The sequence below is a fragment of the Urocampus carinirostris genome, chromosome 18 (assembly GCF_059441175.1).
Source record: "Urocampus carinirostris isolate Australia breed hairy pipefish chromosome 18, RoL_Ucar_1.0, whole genome shotgun sequence".
NCBI classification, from domain to species: Eukaryota; Metazoa; Chordata; class Actinopteri; order Syngnathiformes; family Syngnathidae; genus Urocampus; species Urocampus carinirostris.
Genome location: NC_142366.1, coordinates 28,026,666 through 28,047,184, shown reverse-complemented (window position 1 = coordinate 28,047,184; position 20,519 = coordinate 28,026,666). Strand labels below are relative to the sequence as shown.

General features: G+C 40.7%; 1 protein-coding gene across 7 annotated transcripts in view; it reads right to left on the bottom strand.

The window, feature by feature from the left end:
- col11a1a (collagen, type XI, alpha 1a) overlaps nucleotides 1-20,519 on the bottom strand; it is a 147,197-nt gene that overhangs the window by 23,207 nt on the left and 103,471 nt on the right. For all 7 annotated transcript variants that reach the window (XM_088322068.1, XM_088322063.1, XM_088322062.1 and 4 more), the window contains 20 exons: nucleotides 19,986-20,030; nucleotides 19,520-19,573; nucleotides 18,177-18,230; nucleotides 12,745-12,798; nucleotides 10,764-10,871; nucleotides 8,774-8,863; nucleotides 8,373-8,426; nucleotides 3,598-3,705; nucleotides 3,414-3,521; nucleotides 2,660-2,713; nucleotides 2,520-2,573; nucleotides 2,339-2,446; nucleotides 1,691-1,744; nucleotides 1,565-1,618; nucleotides 1,440-1,493; nucleotides 1,309-1,362; nucleotides 998-1,105; nucleotides 869-922; nucleotides 689-742; nucleotides 506-559 (listed from right to left, as the gene is read on the bottom strand). In XM_088322068.1, the coding sequence (XP_088178194.1) occupies nucleotides 506-559; nucleotides 689-742; nucleotides 869-922; nucleotides 998-1,105; nucleotides 1,309-1,362; nucleotides 1,440-1,493; nucleotides 1,565-1,618; nucleotides 1,691-1,744; nucleotides 2,339-2,446; nucleotides 2,520-2,573; nucleotides 2,660-2,713; nucleotides 3,414-3,521; nucleotides 3,598-3,705; nucleotides 8,373-8,426; nucleotides 8,774-8,863; nucleotides 10,764-10,871; nucleotides 12,745-12,798; nucleotides 18,177-18,230; nucleotides 19,520-19,573; nucleotides 19,986-20,030 (1,377 nt within the window). The remainder of the gene's footprint in view (nucleotides 1-505; nucleotides 560-688; nucleotides 743-868; nucleotides 923-997; nucleotides 1,106-1,308; nucleotides 1,363-1,439; nucleotides 1,494-1,564; nucleotides 1,619-1,690; nucleotides 1,745-2,338; nucleotides 2,447-2,519; nucleotides 2,574-2,659; nucleotides 2,714-3,413; nucleotides 3,522-3,597; nucleotides 3,706-8,372; nucleotides 8,427-8,773; nucleotides 8,864-10,763; nucleotides 10,872-12,744; nucleotides 12,799-18,176; nucleotides 18,231-19,519; nucleotides 19,574-19,985; nucleotides 20,031-20,519) is intronic.

Genomic DNA, 20,519 nt, shown 5'->3' with positions numbered 1-20,519 from the left:
GACTCCCTGATTCTATGCTGCCCTGTTTTTCGTTTGATTCCCGTTGCCGACCTCTTTTCTGGACCCGTTTAGTTTTTGCTCCTCTGTCCCGGCCATCGACCTGTTTTTTCTCGATCTCGACACTGCCTTTGCTCGACACGGAAGTGCCACAGCAAGTCCTTTCCTCCTTCTAAATAAAGCTGAGTAAACAAACGCAGTTGGGTCCCGTCTCCGTTCCTGGTCCGTGACAGCCTGATAAGCTGGGTGATATTGAAAAGTAAAGCACATAGGCTCTTTGAACTCTGGTGGACGTTGTTAACACATACTTAATAGAGAAAATATTTAACTTTTTAAGGACACCTCAAACGACGCACCCCACCTTTAAAGTAAGACAATGACATATATTCTTATATGCTACAACGTATATATTGCTATCGTGCTATGTCAACCAAATGTTGAATAAGATGAAGTTTTATTTATTTGTAAATCTGAAAATAAGAAAGCTCAATAATAGCCATTAACTTACTCTTTTGCCAGGAGGTCCTGGTGGGCCAGCTTCTCCTGATGGACCTGGAGGTCCCTTAAGATAAGCAGAGAAACACAATGTCAATAAAGTGGAGTCAAATCCTGTTCATGATGGAAACTAGCATTAAAAATATAAAAAAGTAAACATTTGCAAGCATAAACTGAAAAAAACAAAACAACTTACTGCCTGACCCGTTTCACCATCATCTCCCTTCTCTCCAGGTTCTCCGTCTGTGCCCTAAAATAAATAATATGAATACATACATAAGTGAATACTTTTCCATGATGTGTCATTGACGTGTTCTTGAAGCTTGATGGACATTTCAAAAAACAGTGTATTTTGCTCCGGGATTTCAATACTCACAGCAACACCTGGCTCTCCAGGAGGACCCGTGTCTCCAGGGAATCCAACAGGACCCTTTTAAACAAGATATATTTCTTCGTTTTAAAAAGAACTTGTGCAAATCGAATGAGGTTTAATGACAATGCCTACCGGGTTACCCTTTGGACCATCATCTCCTGGTGGTCCTTTGGCACCAGCAGGTCCAGCAGCACCGGGTGGTCCTGCCTCACCCTTCTCTCCCCTCTCACCTTTGGGTCCCTGTTGGGGGGAAAAGGTTCTCAAGTCATTTGCATATGGAAATGGGATGTTAATACTTGCAATGAATATTTATGAGATGCTATCAACACAATGACTTTGATTAAAATATTACGACTACATGAAAGTGAACTTTCCTCATCATTAGCTGCAAATTGTGTTGAAGATGTGTGCAAAATTTAACTGTAACTATAAAAATGACATACCCCAGTGCCTGGCTCTCCGGGTGGCCCGGGGTTCCCAGCCTCACCTTGTTCACCCTGTATAACAACCAGACCTCAGTGAGTAAATCATTTACTGTACAAATAAAGGCAAGGAACCGTATTGTGACTTCTACCTTTTCTCCCACTGAACCCACTGGACCTACACCACCTGGTGGACCTTGTGAACCCTGAAAGACACAGAATTTACTGTGAAGGTAGCCAAGCAAAGCTATTGTTTTTCCAAATGAATCCTACGTACATCTGCTCCACTTGGACCCTGAGGACCTCGGGGACCAGGGGGGCCAGGAGGACCCTAACAGTTCGAAAAAACATAATAGTGTGAATAGAAAGACCACATTTTTAGGTTTAAGCTGAATTTCTTTACCATCGGTCCAACGTCACCGTTCTCTCCCTTCTCACCAGGAGGTCCTGGAAGCCCCTGAGGATATCATCATAAAACGGATATCAGAACATCTCCTTCCAATGGTAATCAATCCCTCAAGTGTGTAGCCCTCAACAACTAAACCTCACAGCTACTTAAAATGCCTATTACACGACGGACCAAGTGTGCGTTGCCATAAAATGAAGTTGACGTCGCCTGAAAGTCAATTCTGACAGGCGTCGAACCCTCCGCGACGAGCATACTGATTCCTCGACGCAGAGATCTCATCAGTGTCAACTCGTCCTCTGAGATTAAATCGTTAGCGCTCTGATTATGCAGAATGCTAATTGTGATAAACAGAAAGTGACGAGTGGGCTAAGTTGCGCTCTGCGATTAATTGAGAGTCGGCGCGAAGAGAATGAATCCTATTTAAAAGTTCATTAAATGCGACCCGGGTCTTAGTAACTGCAATACATTTTCACAATGTTTTGCAAAGTCAACATTTTAATGACGGTTTATTAAACCCGCACACAATTTTCTTTAATGATATTATGAAACGGTTTTCTCCAGAAATATTAACAACGTCCAAAACTCTTAGAATTAATATAAATACAGCCTTAAACTGACTATTAAAAAGAAAATGCCTCTGACCTGAAGACCGATGGGACCAGGTGGTCCAGGGAAACCTCTGGCTCCTTCATCACCTTTCTGTCCGAACATACCCTGCTGACCCCTGGGCCCAGGCTCTCCATCAGCTCCCTGGAACCCAAATCATTAAATGAGGAATGCTTCAGAATGGCAGAGAACGTTATCATGGAGGAGGTGCACTTACAGCAGGACCTGGGGCACCGATGGGACCTTGGAGACCTGCTGGTCCAGGAGGACCCTAATAAATATCAACCAGAAAAATACATGAATAGTTAGGTTGAGATAATGTTTAGTGAAGGGGACGGGAGATCCTCCAAAGCTTACCTGTTCTCCTTTATCAGCTTTGCTTCCTTTCTGGCCTGGCTCGCCAACCTCTCCCTGGGAAATATACAAAACATGAGTCCCCAATCTCAAATAAATGTCACCGTTGACAGTTATCGAAGCTATTTTAATGCGTGATCTGATAGATAGATAGATAGATAGATAGATAGATAGATAGATAGATAGATAGGTAGATAGATAGATAGATAGATAGATAGATAGATAGATAGATAGATAGATAGATAGATAGATAGATAGATAGATAGATAGATAGATAGATAGATAGATAGATAGACTTAACAAATTTTGGATTTTCTTTTTCGAAATCAGACAATTTTCACATAAATTGATGGATATTAGTTTGTAATATATCACTGTGTTGAGCATTTGCAGAGGAGTGAGGCATGCAGTTCTCTTGCCTCATGGCAGAGGGCGATAGTAAGACCAAGGAATCTAATTGGGTGCACACCTCAGTCCCAAACAATAGAATTAGTGACAGTACTTACAGGTAACAGCAAATAAAGCCATTAAGTATTTTTTTTTGCTTGTTGCATGGAATTTTTTATCATAATGCAGGATTCAAAAGAAGCAGGTATTACAATAAAATGCCATGCTGAAGTTTATTTATTGTTTCCTTGCTCTGCCAAACAAATGATTAATACGACGTAGGATAATTTATTTGCCAATCTGATTGTGCCTCACCAAACACGAATCTCACCTCAACTTTACTTTACAAACTGAGATTTATCATAAGCACCTTATCTCCGTCCTCTCCTGGTGGACCTTGTGGTCCGGCAGGTCCGGGCAAACCCACAGGACCCTGAACACCATCACGGCCGGCTGGACCTTGAGGACCTTTCTCGCCCTGAAACAGCAGGCTCATTTATCAGCATCCTTCTTATAACAAAGATAAAAGTGTAAATGATTCTATTCATACTTACAGGTGCACCTTTCTCTCCAGCAGGACCCGGGGGACCTTGAGGGCCAGGTCTACCAGAAAGGCCGATTGGGCCTGCTGAACCAGCAGGTCCTCTCTCACCTGGAGAACCCTGTATGAAAAGGAAAATTGAGATTTATAAAGAACCTCATACCTTATTTATATACAGATATACATTTGCACATCTGTTCTCCTCTGCACTACCGTACTCCATTGTTATTGTTATTGTATAGTGACTTGTTTACCTGACTGCCCATTTTGCACATCTGTTCAGCTGCTCCTCTTGCACTCTTTGCACTACTGTATAGTACTCATAGCTATAATTATTTAGTATTTCAATACTCCAACTCAATACTACATATTTATATCTGTACATTCAAGGAAACCGTGCGGGTCAGATGTATCGAAATTTCGTTCTGTATACATGTCTACAAGAATGACAATAAAGTATATCTGAATCTGAATCTGAATTTAATAATCACCGAGTAATATTTACCCACTACATGTCACTGTGTTATGTAGTGCAGCCGAAAACGAGTGCTAAAAAGCACAAGGAAGATTACAAAATACGGAGGCTCAAATCAACCAAACTGCACACTGGTTTTTTCTCATTTTTTTTCCCAATCTTTCACAAGATTTGGGGTTTTTAGGGTTATTCTTAGCGGCAAGATGGCCGACAATCATGCCTGCTCCCTTTAATATAAAATAAATACAAATTACTTGACTTATGAGTATTTAAGTAAATTCACATTTACATGATAGATAATGTATTTTTTGCTTACTATTAAAATCAATATTGTTTTCTAAAGACATTTTTTAATACACAACTTCTTGCTAGGGTCACAATGTGTTCATTTCTAATAAACGGATTAACCGACTTGAAAAACTCATGATTAACCTCAAAAACAATATTTAGTTTAATTGTAAAAAAAAGAACTTTGAATATTCGTTAAAAATAAAAAAAGTAAAAGCACCTGTATGTAAAGATCAATATAGATAATATAATATTATTACATTCTTAGAAATACATAATGATCACACTATGAATTTCAAAAAGCATATTGTCATGGTTGACTGATTGGCTTCCCTCCTATTTAAGCTCAGTACTCTCACTCAACCTTTGTCAGTCCGTCAACAAACCTCTGCACCCGCAAGACGTGGGTTTTGGCTCCGTCCGGTTTCCTGCTTGTGTTCCCTGTTTGGTATCGTTCCCGTCTATTTTGTCCTGTTTAATATCGATCTCCAGTTTTGTTCCCGGCTATTTTGTTCTGTTTGTTATCGATCTCCAGTATCTGGTAGCGTTCCCGTCTAGTTTGCCCTGTTTAACGTCAATCTCCAGTGTCTGGTATCGTTTCCGTCTATCTCGTCCTGCTTGTTATCGGACTCCAGTCTCCAGTGCCTGATATCAAGCCTATCTGTCCCGTCCTGTCCGGTATCGACCCCATCAGTCCGATATCTGCTCGTGCAATTGGTATCGATCTCGTTGGCCTCTGGCTTCCTGTCATTCCACGCCAGACTGCTGCCATACATCTTCCGCCCAACGATTGCCGAATCACTGGCGTTTTGGGTTAACGTGCATGACTGCCCCATTTTCCGTAAAATAAAACTCGTGTGAGAAACGTCACGCATCTGGGTCCTCCTCCTGTTCCGGTTCTTGACACATATAGTAACAATGGTTAAATCAATTTTTAATAGGCATAGTTTGGTCCATATATATCTTTTCTTGGACCTGATTTCACCTATTGCAATATCCCCTGGAAAAATACTTACCCTTACATATATTTCCATTACTCACTTCCATAAGAGCAATATGTTTGTCTAAATGGAATTCTCCTACACTCCCTGATTCCAATCTTTAGGGTAATTTAAGCGCAATGCACGAGGTAATTAATCATTCCTAATGTTGATTTATTTTCTTTGGACAGGTATGCATATTGTATTGAAGAGAAAAATGTAAAAAAAAAAGAAAAAGAAAATGTCTTTAGGCGCCAACCGCTGCGGGCTCTGATTGGCTCCCTGTCCCTACTTAAACCCAGTCCCGTCAATCCCCTGTTGTCAGTCCGTCTGCGAACCTCAGTGTATACTAGGCAAGTCTTTTTCGACCCTGACTCCCACCTGTCCCGTTTTTTTGCTCCTGTCTGTCCCCTGCTTCGACCCATTTTTTATCCTGACCACGTCTGCTCTATGTCCCGGCTTCCGACCTCTTTTTGTCCCCGACTACGTCTTCTCTCCCGTTCTGGCTTAGGACTTGTTTCCGACCCCGACCACGCCTTTCTCTCCCAGTCCTGGCTACCGACCCGTTTATCCGTCCCTAACACCGCCATCGCTCGCTACGGAAGATCCACTTCCGTGTTCGGATCACAATCCGAGTGCGAGAGCGACTTGCTTCCCGCGTCCAGCGAACACCGGATCGTGGGTGCAGCCCTTCCTCTTTCCTTCAATAAAACTTGTGAGAAACGTAACGAAATTGGGTCCTGTTTCTGTTCTGGTCCTGACAGAAAATCATCTATATGGTTACTGTATGCAGTTCTGGGACCAGATTTTTCTGTGTTTATTTTCCTTGCAAGCGCTGGGCAAAAGATAAGAAATGAAATGAATTGTTCTCCTGCAATGTGAAGCTGTATTAGCAGGGTTGGGTAGGGTTACTTTAACTGGATTACTTTCAATTACTTTTGGATGACTCCAATAACAAATATGCTCATAAAAGACAAAAGAAACTAAATATGAATAAAATGAAAAAACTTTGTGCAGGCTTGGGGAGTAACAGAATACATGGAACGGCAAAAATGATGTTGGCAAGCTGTTTGGATTTATTTTCATTTTGTTTCTGTTGCATTTTATGTTAGTTTGGCCGGAGATCAAAGAGATCAAAGCCAGGAGAGAAAGCTTACCACGTGTTGTGAGTCATCATTTGATTCATATTTAGTTTCTTTTGTCTTTTATTAGCATATTTGTTATTGGAGTAATCCAAAAGTAATTGAAAGTAATCCAGTCCCTTTTTTCACATTGTGTATTGGCTGCTCCGAATATTTCCGAGTTAACATTGAAGAGAATAATCTTGAAACTTGTTTGTTTACGTAAACAACTCTTGTTAGGTAATACGGACAGGAGTAATGGCAAGAATCTAAATGTCTAATGCTCCGTTGGATTTCCATTAATAAATGATGATGATGATGCTGTTTTCCTTTATTTTAAAGGTCTTGATGATAAACAATAGTGGATATACAAACCATAAATTTCAACAGGAGCAATTTGATACTCATTGAATACATTTTTACACATCGATGCCCAAATAAACCATGATTACATGTTATTTAATTTCTTTTTTAATATGCATTCATCTATTGCAGTGTTTTTCAACCCGTGTGCTAGGGCACATTAGTGTTCCATGAGACCTTGTCTAGTGTGCCACTGTCACGGTTGCCATGGTGCCCAATTGGCCCCGCCCGTGTGGTGCCAGCTGCGGTTCGTTGACGGATTGGCTTTACGTCTATTTAAGCTCAGTGCTCTCACTCTTCCCTGGTCAGTCCGTCACTGAACCTCTGCCCCGCAAGTCGTGGGTTTTGACTCGGTCCTGTTTCCTGTTGGTATTTCCTGTCCGGTATTGTTCCCGTGTATTTCTGTCCTGTTTAATATCAGTTTCCAGTTTCGTTCCCGTCCATTTTTGTCCTGTTTATTATTCTCTCCAGTTTTCGTTCCCGTCTAGTTTGTCCTGTTTCATTATCTATCCTATCTGTCCTGTCCTGTCCGGTATCGACCCCATCTGTCCGATATTTACTCTGGCAATCGTATCGATCTCGTCAGCCTCTGGCTTCCTATCCTTCCACGCCAGACTACTGCCTAACGTGCATGACTCCCCATTTCCCGTAAAATAAAAGGCTTGAGTGAGAAACGTCACGCATATGGGTCCTGATCCTGTTCCGGTTCATGACAGCCACAGGAAATTGCCCAATTTTATCTTTAAAGAAGAACATTGTTCAGTATCTTCGCTTTCTTCCAGTGATCAGCTGAGTATCTGTAATATTCATCCGTGCCAGAAGGTGGCGGCAGATTCTTTTTTTTACCTTTTCATATTCAAACTATCTACTCGGGATGTTGTGCAGTATATAATATTTTGTTCTCAAGATTGAACTCCAAAGTAAAATAATAAATAGAATCGAATAAATATTGCTCATTATTTACCTTAATTCATTAAATATTTAAGTTACTGCAGTAAAATATTTTTTGGTTTTACTCGTAGTTATCTATAGTTTTTGTCATGGCGACCGGCTGGCCACACCCCCTGGGCACCAGCTGAAGCAGATCAGCTAATTGCGTGTGTGCTACTTAAGGCTGGGTTGTGGGTTTTGCGGGCGTTGGCTCATTACACATTTTCCGTTCTGTTATGCCCTGTCCTGTTTAGTTTGAGTCGGAGGAAACCTGTACTTGCCCATTCTGAGTGTAAGAATGTTTTTGTTCTGTTTTGTCCCGGAGTTTTGGACGACTTTTATTTGGTCCACCCTCGTGACAGTTTTTTCTAAATGATATTTTTGTTGATGTTTTTCCCAGTAAAATCTAGTACAACCTGAAAAAAACCCAGGTTAAAATGTATTGAAATCTAATCTTACAGTTAAATCATGAAACAAAATAAAGAAATATTTCAAGAGCCCCGGTGATCACAAATGATAAAAAAACTGTTAATTTTGACAAATTGATAATGTATGCTATAAAATAAAATGAAACTGGTACCGGTAGATTAGTTTAAAAGTTAAAAACATGGATCTTCTGCACTGTACTTACAACAGGACCAGGTGGACCCTGTGGCCCTTCTCCTCCCTTCAGACCTGCAGGACCCTAAAGATGAAAAAAAAGAAAGTTTATTAAATCATTTCTATAATATTTGTTTATGCCACCAGCACAAAAAAGAGACAAATACGCAATTCATAACAACATAAATCACCATAAAGAAAAACATCAAAATACTACAAATAAATCTCTAGCTATTGTATTTTTCTTAAAGCTTAAACCATGATGCATTGCGGCAGAGGACTTCATTTGTAGTATGCCTCATAAGATTAACAGTGAGCGCTACAAATAAGCAAATAGCTGGAGATAGTCACTGGTTCATTTGTTATCTTCTAAAGCTCTGTCACCGGCTCCTATGCTCCAGCAGTTATGAATAGGTTCAGTGTCACTCTTACCGTGGCTCCAGGTAGACCCCTCTCGCCTGGAAAACCTCGAAGACCAGGAGGACCGTCTTTACCCGATGTACCTTGGGGTCCTGGGTCACCCTAGGAAACCAAAAATCGGTGTGTTAAGTTAGGACTGGAATGATTAATGAATTTCATTGCCAACTAGAGAGAGGGATTTCCACATAAGTATAATCGCTGCTGAAAATTGCCCAGGCGCAATGGTCAATAGCGTCTCTGTTTCAAGTGGTAACATAAACAGAAATGGCGGCATCAGCGTCGACTACGCATACCAAAACTTCTAAAGTTTTGGAGCATTTAAGCCTGGATACTGCGAATGAAGAGACTACTTGGAAAATTTGTAAATCAGACCTTGTGTATCATGGCAGTTGCTCTGTGACACATGAACATTCAAAGGTGAAGCACGTCTAACAGTTGAACAAAATGGAGTGTGACTCCCCTCAGTAAGATTTAAGTAACATTCAAACCAATACGTGTTGATGACATCTTGTAAGCGTATATTTCACGTTATGCCAGGCTTACGTTCGCATTTTAAATTACAATCGCACGCAGAACAAACATCAGTTGTCGAAACGACAAAAACAACTAGTGTCAGTTGTTTAAACGGTTTGATTTCAAATTGTTAAGAATCTTGAAGTGCTTTTAAGACTTTGCTGTTGAATGCACCTCACAAAATAGATATTATTGTCACGGTTGCCATGGCGCCCAATTGGCCCCGCCCATGTGGCGCCAGCTGCGGCTCATTGACAGATAGGCTTTCCGTCTTTTTAAGCTCAGTGCTCTCATTTTTCGGTCCTGTTTTCCTGTTGGTATTTCCTGTCCCGTTTATTTTGTCCTGTTAAATATCGGTTTCATGTTTCGTTCCCGTCTATTTTTGTCCTGTTTATTATTTTCTCCAGTTTTCGTTCCCGTCTAGTTTGTCCAGTTTATTTAGATATCCTGTTTCATTATCAATCCTGACCGTCCTGTCCTGTCCGGTATCGACCCCATCCATCCGATATCAACTCGGGCAATTTGATTCGATCTCGTCGGTCTCTGGCTTCCTGTTTTTCCACGCCAGACTGCTGCCCAACATGCATGACTCCCCATTTCCCGTAAAATAAAAGGCTTGTGTGAGAACGTCACGCGTTTGGGTCCTGTTTTATTTACTGTTTTACTGCTGCTAATGTGCCTGTTCTTGCTTTACAGGGATTAAACATGTTGACTATATTTGAATGTATTATCTAGTCCCCTGTCCCTAAAAATGGATAAAGATTTAGTTATGGATTCTTGTCTCGACTGACCAAGCAGAGTGCCTAATTGTTTTAAGATAGGGCATTTAAATTTGTTTTTGTATGAATCCGTTCCATAAAAGATGTAGTGTGTATTTTATTGTACCCATTTTTTGGGTGCTCATCCTAATTTGCCCCTTGAATAAACAAATGTCATGCTAAATTGAAAAAAACTAGAATTATTATCCAGTTATCCAACTAACTGTTTCAATAGTCTGTGACTAATCTATTAAAACAGTTTCAAGTCTGACATATTTTTCCACACACTGTACATATCATCCAGAGGCATACATTTTGTGAGACATTGATGCATCATTTTTTGTTTCCAAGATCGAAATGTTCTTCTTCTTTTCCATGAAAACGCTGCAAACAGGAAGATGTATTTACAGGAGAGCATGTGAGGCTTATAAAAGGATTTCTGACTTTGCTGTTTGGACCTTTAAAGTGTCCTTGGAATACTAAAATAGAGTCTTGAGCAAAAACCAAAGGAGGGAAATGAGACTGAGAGGAATAAAGTGTTTATAGTTAGCTTTTTGATTAGTTTTTTGGTTTTCAGGCAGATGAAAGCTCACAACTGGAGTGAGGAAGGATGTGACGGAGATTAAGCGGTAGAGTAAGTGAAGTTAGTCGTTTTTTACAAAATGTCTTCTGACTCTCTGTAGTTGACTCCCAAATGATGATCAGACATGTTTTAAATAAAAATGCTCAACCTTTGCTCCTTCTTTGCCAGCCGCTCCTGGGAGACCTTGCTCTCCGGGGGGACCAGGGGGTCCAGGGTGGCCTCGCTCACCGACAGGCCCAGTCTCTCCAGTGGGTCCCTAAAGGGTTATTCCAAGGTTGAAGATAAATATGTGTTCTAAAACAAGTATAAAACAAATATATGAATAAATCTAACCCCATTGGCATAACGTTGTTTTTATTTCGACTGCACTTGTTTCTTCTAATAAAGTAAAAAGGTAATTACACTTAGACAAAATTATATTATCTGCCACGGTTGCCATGGCGCCCAATTGGCCCCGCCTGTGTGGTGCCAGCTGCAGCTTGTTGATAGATTGGCTTGCCAACTATTTAAACCCTGCCCTGTAAATCCCGGTTGACGGTCCGTCTGCGAATCTCTGTTTTTACACGGCAAGCCCTTTTTCGAGCCTGACTCATGCCTGTCCCGTTTTTTGCTCCTGTTTGTCTCCCGCTACGACCTGTTTTGATCTCGAGCACGTCTGCTCTGCCGTCCCAGCTTACGACTCGTTTCCGACTGATCACGTTGTGCTCTCCCAGTCCCGGCTATCGACCAGTTTTCCGCCCCTGATACCGCCATCGGTCGCTACGGAAGATCCACTTCCGCGTTCGGAGCGACCTGCTTCCCGCGTCCAGCAATCCCCGGATTGTGGGCGCAACCCTTTCTCTTTCTTCTAATAAAACTTGGGAGAAACGTTACGCGAGTGGGTCCTGTCTCCGTTCTGGGTCTTGACAATTATCTAGCAGATGGTAGCTTATTTTATTTTATTTTTAGTATTTTTCTTATTTCTAATGTAGCTAAAATATTCCTTATTACGAGGAAATTAATCTAGCATGAACCATCTGAGATAATGTTGCTCAATTTCAATATGATTCTCCTTGTCTTATTTGAGAAATTAAAAAAATGTCTTAAGATAAGAAAACTATAAGTGAAAAATGAGTAATATTTTTAGCCAATGGGGTAAGAATTTGCCCTGGCTGTAGATCAAGGAAAAAAAATGATAAAATGAACGAATTAATAAAAGAATAAATAGATCAATAAAACAATTCTCCCATTAGTAGAAAGTTTTGAATATTTTAAATTTATTTTTTGCTTGTTTTAAGACATAATAACTCGTTTTTCTTTTGTTTAAAGGAAATAATAACATGCATACTTAAAAAACAATTATCTTATCTAGCAGCTGATAAATACATCGATTTTATAGTCTTCGTTTTAAATCATTCTTAAATCGAACACAATATTAATGATGGCTAATTTCTTATTACTAGGATGAGTTCTTCTTATTTTAGTTAAGGAATCTGTCACGGTTGCCATGGCGCCCAATTGGCCCCACCCGTGTGGCGCCAGCTGCGGCCCGTTGACAGATTGGCTTTCCGTCTGTTTAAGCTCAGTGCTCTTAATCTTCCTTTGTCAGTCCGTCAACGAACCTCTGCCTCGCAACACGTGTTTCCTGTTGGTATTTCCTGTCCGGTATTGTTCCCGTTTATTTTCTGTTTAATATCGGTTTCCAGTTTCGTTCTCGTCTAGTTTGTCCTGTTTATTTTCAATATCCTGTTTTGATATCAATCGTCTCGGTCCCGTTCTGTCTGGTATCAACCCCATCTGTCTGGTATCTGCTCGGGCAATTGGTATCGATCTCGTCGACCTCTGGCTTCCTATCATTCCACTCCAGAGTGGTGCCTAACGTGCATGACTACCGATTTCCCATAAAATAAAAGTCTTGCGTGAGAAACGTCACGCATTTGGGTCCTGATCCTTTTTCCGGTTCATGACAGAATCAAATAGTAAAAAATACTTGATATAAGATTAAACATGAGACGAGTAATATTTTCTACAAATGGGGTGAAAATTCATTTTTGCAGTGATAAAACAAATGCGGGTTTACAGACAAAGAATCAAATACACGTGCTTGCATCAATACTTGTTGTAATCCTATTTCATTTCTTTTTTTTTACCTGGGGTCCGACAACACCTCCTGGCCCTGGTGGACCAGTTTTTCCTTGAAAACCCTAAAAAGAAATTCGGACATGTTATTAAAAACATCACGACAGCAGTGTTAAACAATTACTATAATTGAAAACATGAATTATGGTCATGCATTTATTAAATAGCATCAAGCATTCTTTGAAAGTTCCTTGAAACTTCACAGAATCTCAGGAGGACGCCCGATCCTCGTCTCAATAACGGTTTGAATGTCAATACACAAAGAGATGCGCGCTCACGTGTGAAAACACGGTGGGACTCCCTGGGGTCTTGGAGTGGAAGCTATTGAACAATTAGTTGCGGGGAAAAAAATCTGCTGAATAGGTTCACGGTTGTGCTTGATTGGTTTATGCAGTGCAGAGTTTGGAGATGCTTTAACATTCTTTACCCTTCACAGGGCGGACTAACTTTTGTGGGATTCTTCACCTTTCCATTATTTTGAAATTTTCTTCAACGCTTGTCCTCAACAAATTCATACATTATGCCTTTATTTCCTCCAGACAGGATAAAAATGAACATGTGTCTGTTTTTCTTCATCTTAGATTTAAAAAAAAAATGCCCTGAGTAAGATAAAACCCTATATGGTTTAATTGCTTATTCAAATTAATTGGACCGAACAGGAAGTCGCCTCAATTGATACAGCCCAAAGTTAAAACAATGCGTGATTTTTTTTTAAATAACTATCAGAATAAGGGCAGCACGGTGAGGCAGTGGTTAGCGCGTGTGCGGCACAGGGAACCTCCTTTGTGGGTTCAAATCCAGCTACCGGACTTACTGTGCGGAGTTTGCATGTTCTCCCCGTGCTTGCGTGGGTTTCCTCCGGGCACTCTGGTTTCCTCCCACATTCCAAAGACATGCATTTCAGGTGGATTGGCCGGTCCAAATTGTACCTAGGTGTGAATGAGCGAGCGAGTTGTCCCTGTGTCCCTGTGTGCCCTGCGATTGGCTGGCAACCAGTTCAGGGTGTCCCCTGCCCACTGCCCGATGATTGCTGGGATGGGCTCCAGCACCCCCGCGACCCTACTGAGGATGAGCGGTGCAGCTGATGAGATGAGATGAGACTATCAGAATAAGTCCCAAGTCTCCCAAAGTCCAAAATCAAGAGCCTTCAGCTGGTACAAGAAAGTTTGACCACATGACCACGATTTTAGCTAACCTGCATTGGCTCCCTGTTAGCTTAAGATGTGATTTTAAGGTTCTGTTGGTATACCAAATCATGCATGGACTTGCTCCCTCATATCTTTCCGATATAATCCCCCCCTTTGTTCCGGTCCGGAGCCTTCGCTCTGAAAATGCTGGTCTACTAGTGATCCCAAGAGCCAAGAAGAAATCCACAGGTTTGAGAGCTCCGATCTGCAACCTCATCGGAACTGTTTGAATCTAGGCTTAAAACGCACTTCTATTCCATAGCATATGAATAACCTATATTTTATGTTCACTATATCTGTGTAGTATTTGTTATTGCTCATGTTTTTGAGTTTTTCCTTTCCCTCATGTAGGTTTTAGATCAGGGGATGGTGTCATAACAGTCTGTGGTTTGCAATAATCTGTCGTCTGTGCAGCCCTTCGAGACTCTTTGTGATTAAGGGCGATACAAATAAACATGACTTGACTCTTTTCCCCCAAAAATGGGTATTTGGGTCAAAATTGGGTCACATTGAGCAAAATAACCTAATATGATCGTTTTATCAAAAGCCTGGTTATTCCTTATAAAGCCCAAATTATGATTATTGTTATTATTAAAAAAACTGGTATTTTGTTCTTCTTCAAAGGCCATTTTTTTAATAAATAAATAACTCCCACCAAGTGGGTGTTCAAAAAAAAAATAAAACAAAGAAAAAACGAGTTACATTGACCCAAAAATGTTAGTTTATTTGATGGAAAGCAAGGTAATTCCTTTAAAAAATACAAATAAGATCTGTTTATTACAAAGAACTGGGAAAAAAAAAGGTTTTTGGGTGTAACAGTGACCATCACCCCCAAAAAGGGTCTTCTTTTATTTATTTTTCCCGCAAAAAAACTGAAAAGTTTTGAATAAAACACTCCAAGAAAGTACGATTAAATTCAAATTATTAGCACAGTCCACTTCAGACTTAACTTAAGGTTATTTCTACCCAAGGGTTTTTTCAGTGTGATCAACTTAGGTCATTGTGATTTTTTAGGAAATTTGAAAATTCCAGCAATGGAAAAACATGAATAAAATGTTTCATAATGGTATTTTCTGTTTTCTAACTGGTAAGAGTCACTTATGCATGTAATTACCAGGTTCCTTCATTTGAGTGGTATGTTTTTGTGCATGACTAACCCTTTTTAGCCCCATTCCTAATAAAAACCTAGTAATACAACAACTAACAACAATTTAGTAATAACATGATAATAGTTGTTATTACAGAAATGCACATCAACCTAGTACCGTATTTTCCGCACTATAGGGCGCACATAAAATCTGATTTAAAAAAAAAAGCTGACTATGCGCCTTATAATCCGGTGCGCCTTATATATGGATCAATATTGAATTGCAAGGTCTCGCAACTAAGAGAAGCATCCACCGACTCCATTTTTCGCGTAGAAGAAGAAGTGCGCTGTGCATACTGGGAAATATTAAACAACGATTCTCTTTTATTTGTGCGTTTGTATAAAGACCCTGAAATGGCTCCTATCAAGAGACACGCTTACAACGCAGAGCTTAAACTCAAGGCGATCAGTCACGCAGTGGAACACGGAAATAGAGCAGCAGCAAGAGAGTTTAACATTAATGAATCGATGTTGCAGAAGTGGAAGAAGCATGAGGATGAGCTGTTTACGTTTTACATTTTACAGTTATTACGTTATTGCTTTATTGTTATTGTTTTGCACTTGTTATTGTTTTTGCACATTACGAGTTTAATTTACCATAACAGTATCAGACGGTTTTTTGCGTGTTGACTAAATGGAGGAAAAGTAAAATGTTATGCCTTGCTGTTGTTTAAAGATGTGTCACGAAAATGCTTTACCTCAGAGAAAATAATAAAACAGCTGTTTATTCATTTTGGGAGTCAATGGAGTTGTGGAAAGCTTGTTTGTTATCTATTAATAAAGTTTGACTGACCTATCTGACTGTTTTGTTGACATTCCCTTTAACGCGGCACCATCTAACGGTTGCATAACGTAACTACATCCTCTACTGTAGCCAAGTCAAGTCAAGTCCCATTTATTTATGACGCCCTTAATCACAAAAATGTCTCGAAGGACTGCACAGGATTACAATTCCAAAATTGCACAATTACCTGATCTTAAACCAGATGCACTTATAGCGCCTTATAATGCGGTGCGCCTTATGTATGGAAAAAGTTTTAAAATATATCATTCATTGAAGGTGCGCCTTATAACACGGTGCGCCTTATAGTGCGGAAAATACGGTACCCTGTCACATTAATCAGTAACATAGATGTAATACTAGCTTTAAAAAGGTTGATAATTGCTGAGTCGAGGAGTACACAGAGACAATATCAGTATGTGGACGTGCCTTGCTCGAGGACAAGTTACAATCGCCACAATGCCTTATTTCCCATTCATTTTTCATGCCGACACACAATAAAGCGATTCTTTAACTCCAAATGGGAGTCCTTACCACACCTGACTCAACTTTACCACCATTTGGTGAACTGGTTCGACTCTGTGACAAACCCTAAAAATCTTTATACGCACTTCCTGCGATGCAACACAGGTGACCATGAGCGTTTTTATCGTAATCAATCCAAATATCGGATGCTTATAGAGCCGACTCTACCGCGATAAATCGGGGACCATAAGTATTCTAATGAAGAGTACATGGCTCGGTGGAAGGTATCATATGAGGCGAGGATGGGCAAGTTCTTAGAGAGACTTCTAGCGCCTCTAGTCCTTTTAGAGCAGGGGTGTCAAACTCATTTTAACTCGGGGGCCGGACTTGTAGATTAAAGAGAAAGAAAAAGAGAGATAAAGAAATAAGAGAAAGAGGGAGGGAAAAGGAGAGAGGGCGGGACAAAAAAAGAAAAAAAGGGAGAGAGGGAGAGAGCGTGAGAAACAAGAGAGATAAAAAGAGAAGTCGTGAGAGAGGGGGAAAGAAAGGGAGAGGAAGAAAAAATTCCAAAATGGAATAGAAAGACAGAAGGAGAGAAAGGAAAAAAGAAAGCGTGAATGGTAGGAAGAGAGAAAGAGAAAAGAGAGTAAAGGAAAAAAAAGAAGTTAGAGCAAAAGAAGTTAAAAAGACACAGAGAGAGAAAGAGACAAAGAGGAACAAAGGAAGAGAAAAAGAGACAAAGAGAGTGAAAGAGACAGAGACAGAGTGGGAGAAAAGGGGTGGAAAAGAGAGAGTGAGAGAGAGAGAAAGAAATACAAGTACAGTGTCTTTGTTCGAGGCACCTGGCTTTGGCAACATCAAGTTGACATATTTCAACCTGCAGCTTGTTTTTCTCTTGTGCTTCTCTGAATGTTGTCTCGCGGGCCGGATTTAATCCCTTAGCGGGCCTGATCTGGCCCGTGGGCCGCCTGTTCGACACATGTGTTTTAGAGGAACTTATAGCCCTGATAATGCATTTCAGGCTTTTTTGAAGGGATTAATGTCATGTCAGTTGAAGGATTTTATACATTTGACTATAAAGGATTTTATACGATTGACTACGAGTTACATTTAATGCAATAGATATTTACTGACTGTGCCTTTATTCAATGAGCAGTGAAAGGTCAGGGCACGCTGGTGGAGGATGTTGTTTACAGAAGATAATCAGCACACCCTGACGCCGATGGGCTCGGTGTTGTTTTGAGGAACCACAGACATCGGGACGCTCGTCTATGAGATTGTGAAGCCCACTTTGGGCTTCCTTGGCACGCCCATGGGAGGAGCCGGCACACAATAAGAGAAAGCTTAAGAACTTCAGAGGAAGCTTAAGAACTTCAGAGGAAGGCTTCACATAGACTAAAACGTCACTAATTCGGCCGTTTTCGATGGAGTACACTTAGTTAGGGAAAATAAATCTGTCCCCGTGTGAAAATGTCGGCTTTCCTGTTCATTTTTCCCTCAAAACGAGCGTGCATAAATTATTGGGTGAATGTAGCTTGTGTTTGGTTAATGAGGTCGGATAACTAATTTGAACAATTTGGTAAACGGTACATTTTGATAATTAAATTCCAACACAGTATACCCGCTTGTCCCGGCTCCTGTTATATGTCAAAGTGTCCTTGGGTAAGACACTGAATTCCTATTGCCCCCAATAAGCCTTGCATGGCTGACTCCCTATTGGTGTGTGAGTGTGTGTGTGAATGGGTAAGTGTGAAGCACATTGTAAAGCGCTTTGGGAAGTTTCCAGTGACTTAAAAAGCGCTATATAAATGCAGACCATTTACCATTTGTGTTTAATACAAAACATATTCTTTTAGTACTCACTGTCTCCCCACGCTGGCCGGGATGTCCTGGCAGTCCATCCTTTCCAGCTGGTCCCTATTAGGAAGAGATAAACACTCATGTTTATAATGTACCCGCTGGTCATCATAAGTGAGGGGAAAAAGAAAGACCACCATTCATTTCAGTTACTAGCGCGGCATTTTAGAAATGCTTGGTAAGCACGCCATATGGCGCAGCAGAAGAAGAAATATCTGTCTAGACGATAACATTACGACTAATGATGCTAGTGACTATTTCAGGGCTGAGAGAATTAATGAGAATGTTCTCGCCTCTCCGCCGTCATTTTTCTTACATTACACAAGGGTCGGGCAATACGGACTAAGAAATAAAATCTCAATTTTATCTGTCATTTTCATATGATTTTAAGCTAGAGATGAGTGATTAATCAAATTAATTTGATTACGAATTGCACAAGTTAGGAGAATTAACTGTTAAAACTGATTACGAATGACTTTTAGGCGGAAAGAGCAGGAAAAAAGGGCTACTACGCGTGACACAAATTTGCTATCTCGAGCTTGCTAGCAGCAAGAGTAGACCGGGGATAATGGGTCGCGGCCAAAACAGTGCAGTTTATTGCAAGCGGGCAACAATGGCACACTTGAGAAGCCTGAACTGAAAAAAAATTAGCTCCACTGTCTCTTGCTTTAAGCAATAGTCGACTTGAGATAATGGATTGCGGCCAAACAGTGCAGTTCATTTCTGAAGGGTCAGAATGGCGCAAATACACAGTTAAAAAAGAGAATTGTCCAGCCAAAAATTATACATTTCACAGTTTATGTATACTTTTAAGTATTTAGAAATTACAGGTTATGTTATGATTACCGATTTGAATCACCTGTGCCCGCTCATTTGGTGCCTCATCTGATTGGCTCCCTGTCCCTTCTTAATCCCAGTCCTGTCACTCTCCAGTTGTCAGTCCATCTGCGAGCCTCTGTTGATACAAGCCTTTTTGACCCTGACTGCTGCCTGTCCCGTTTCTGCTCCTGTTTTTCCACCTGTCCATTCCTGATCTCCTCGTCTGTCTCCAGCTATGACCTGTTTTTTATCCCGACCATGCCTGCTCTCCCGTCCCGGCTTACGACTCGTTTCTGACCCCGACCACGTTCTTGCTCTCCTGTCCCGGCTATCGACCTGTTTTTCCGTCCCTGACACCGCCATCGCCCGCTACGGAAGATCCGTATTCAGATCACAATCCGATTGCGAAACTAAAACTCAAACTTTTGGTTAACATCACGCAATTGGGTCCTGATTCCGTTCTGGTCGTGACAGGTTAGAGTCCCCAAAAATAATCAAATGAATCGTGGTTTTATTTTTAAAATACTTACAGGTGGTCCCTTTGGGCCAGGGAAGCCCACGGGTCCCTGGGGTCCTTGAGGTCCCTAGAACAAATACATAGTCTGTCAAAAAGTGTAGAAATCAAGTTATACTCATTCAAAAAACATGAATTAACAACAACACACAGAGGTTTGTTGGAGGTCCAATCAATGAAGTTCTATTGAAAGTACTTGTGTAATTATTTCTTTATTACAAGCAAGAAATGGGATCGAAGTAGTGCTCCGGCCAACACACTCCATTAACCTTCCTTTTATCGACACATAAAGTTTATCAAGGCTTCCATTAATTAACATTTTTTCCAATCATGTATTTTCTTTACACAGCTAAGGTGACGATGAAAAGTAGTTTATTTAGTGTCTAAAATGTTTCTAAAAGGTCTAACTAATATCATAGTATTTTCTTAAGTGCTTCAACAATGGGGTAGGTGGATCAGATTCATAAATTTCTTCTACTTACTCTCTCACCAGGAGGACCAGGTGGACCGTCGTTGCCGGATGTGCCCTGGAACATACAACAACCAATGTGAATCACCTGTGCCCGCTCTTTTGGCGAGCTCTGATTGGCTCCCTGTCCCGATTTAAACCTACTCGTGTCTGTCCCCGTTGGTCAGTCCGTCTGCGAACCTCAGTGAACACTAGGCAAGCCTTTTTCAACCCTGACTCCCACCTGTCCAGTGTTCATTTGACCTGTGAAAAGTGATGGGTCCCGGGGACTCGCACGCTCAAAAATCTATGGGTCCCAACAGAGATCTATGGGTCCCCAAAATTTTGTGTTATCGAGGTTGAAATTGTAAATCGGTGACAAATATATAAATCTATATATTCATTCAGTTTTAATCATCACACTTAATTGGTAATAAAAAGCAGTTATCACTTCAGATTTTTCAGTTCACATATTCTTCGTGGTTTGCTGTCCCGCCACAGTTGTAATGCCTTCTCAATTGCAGCAACGGAATTTCCATTGCTAATATTCGGTTTTCATTGTCGTTGT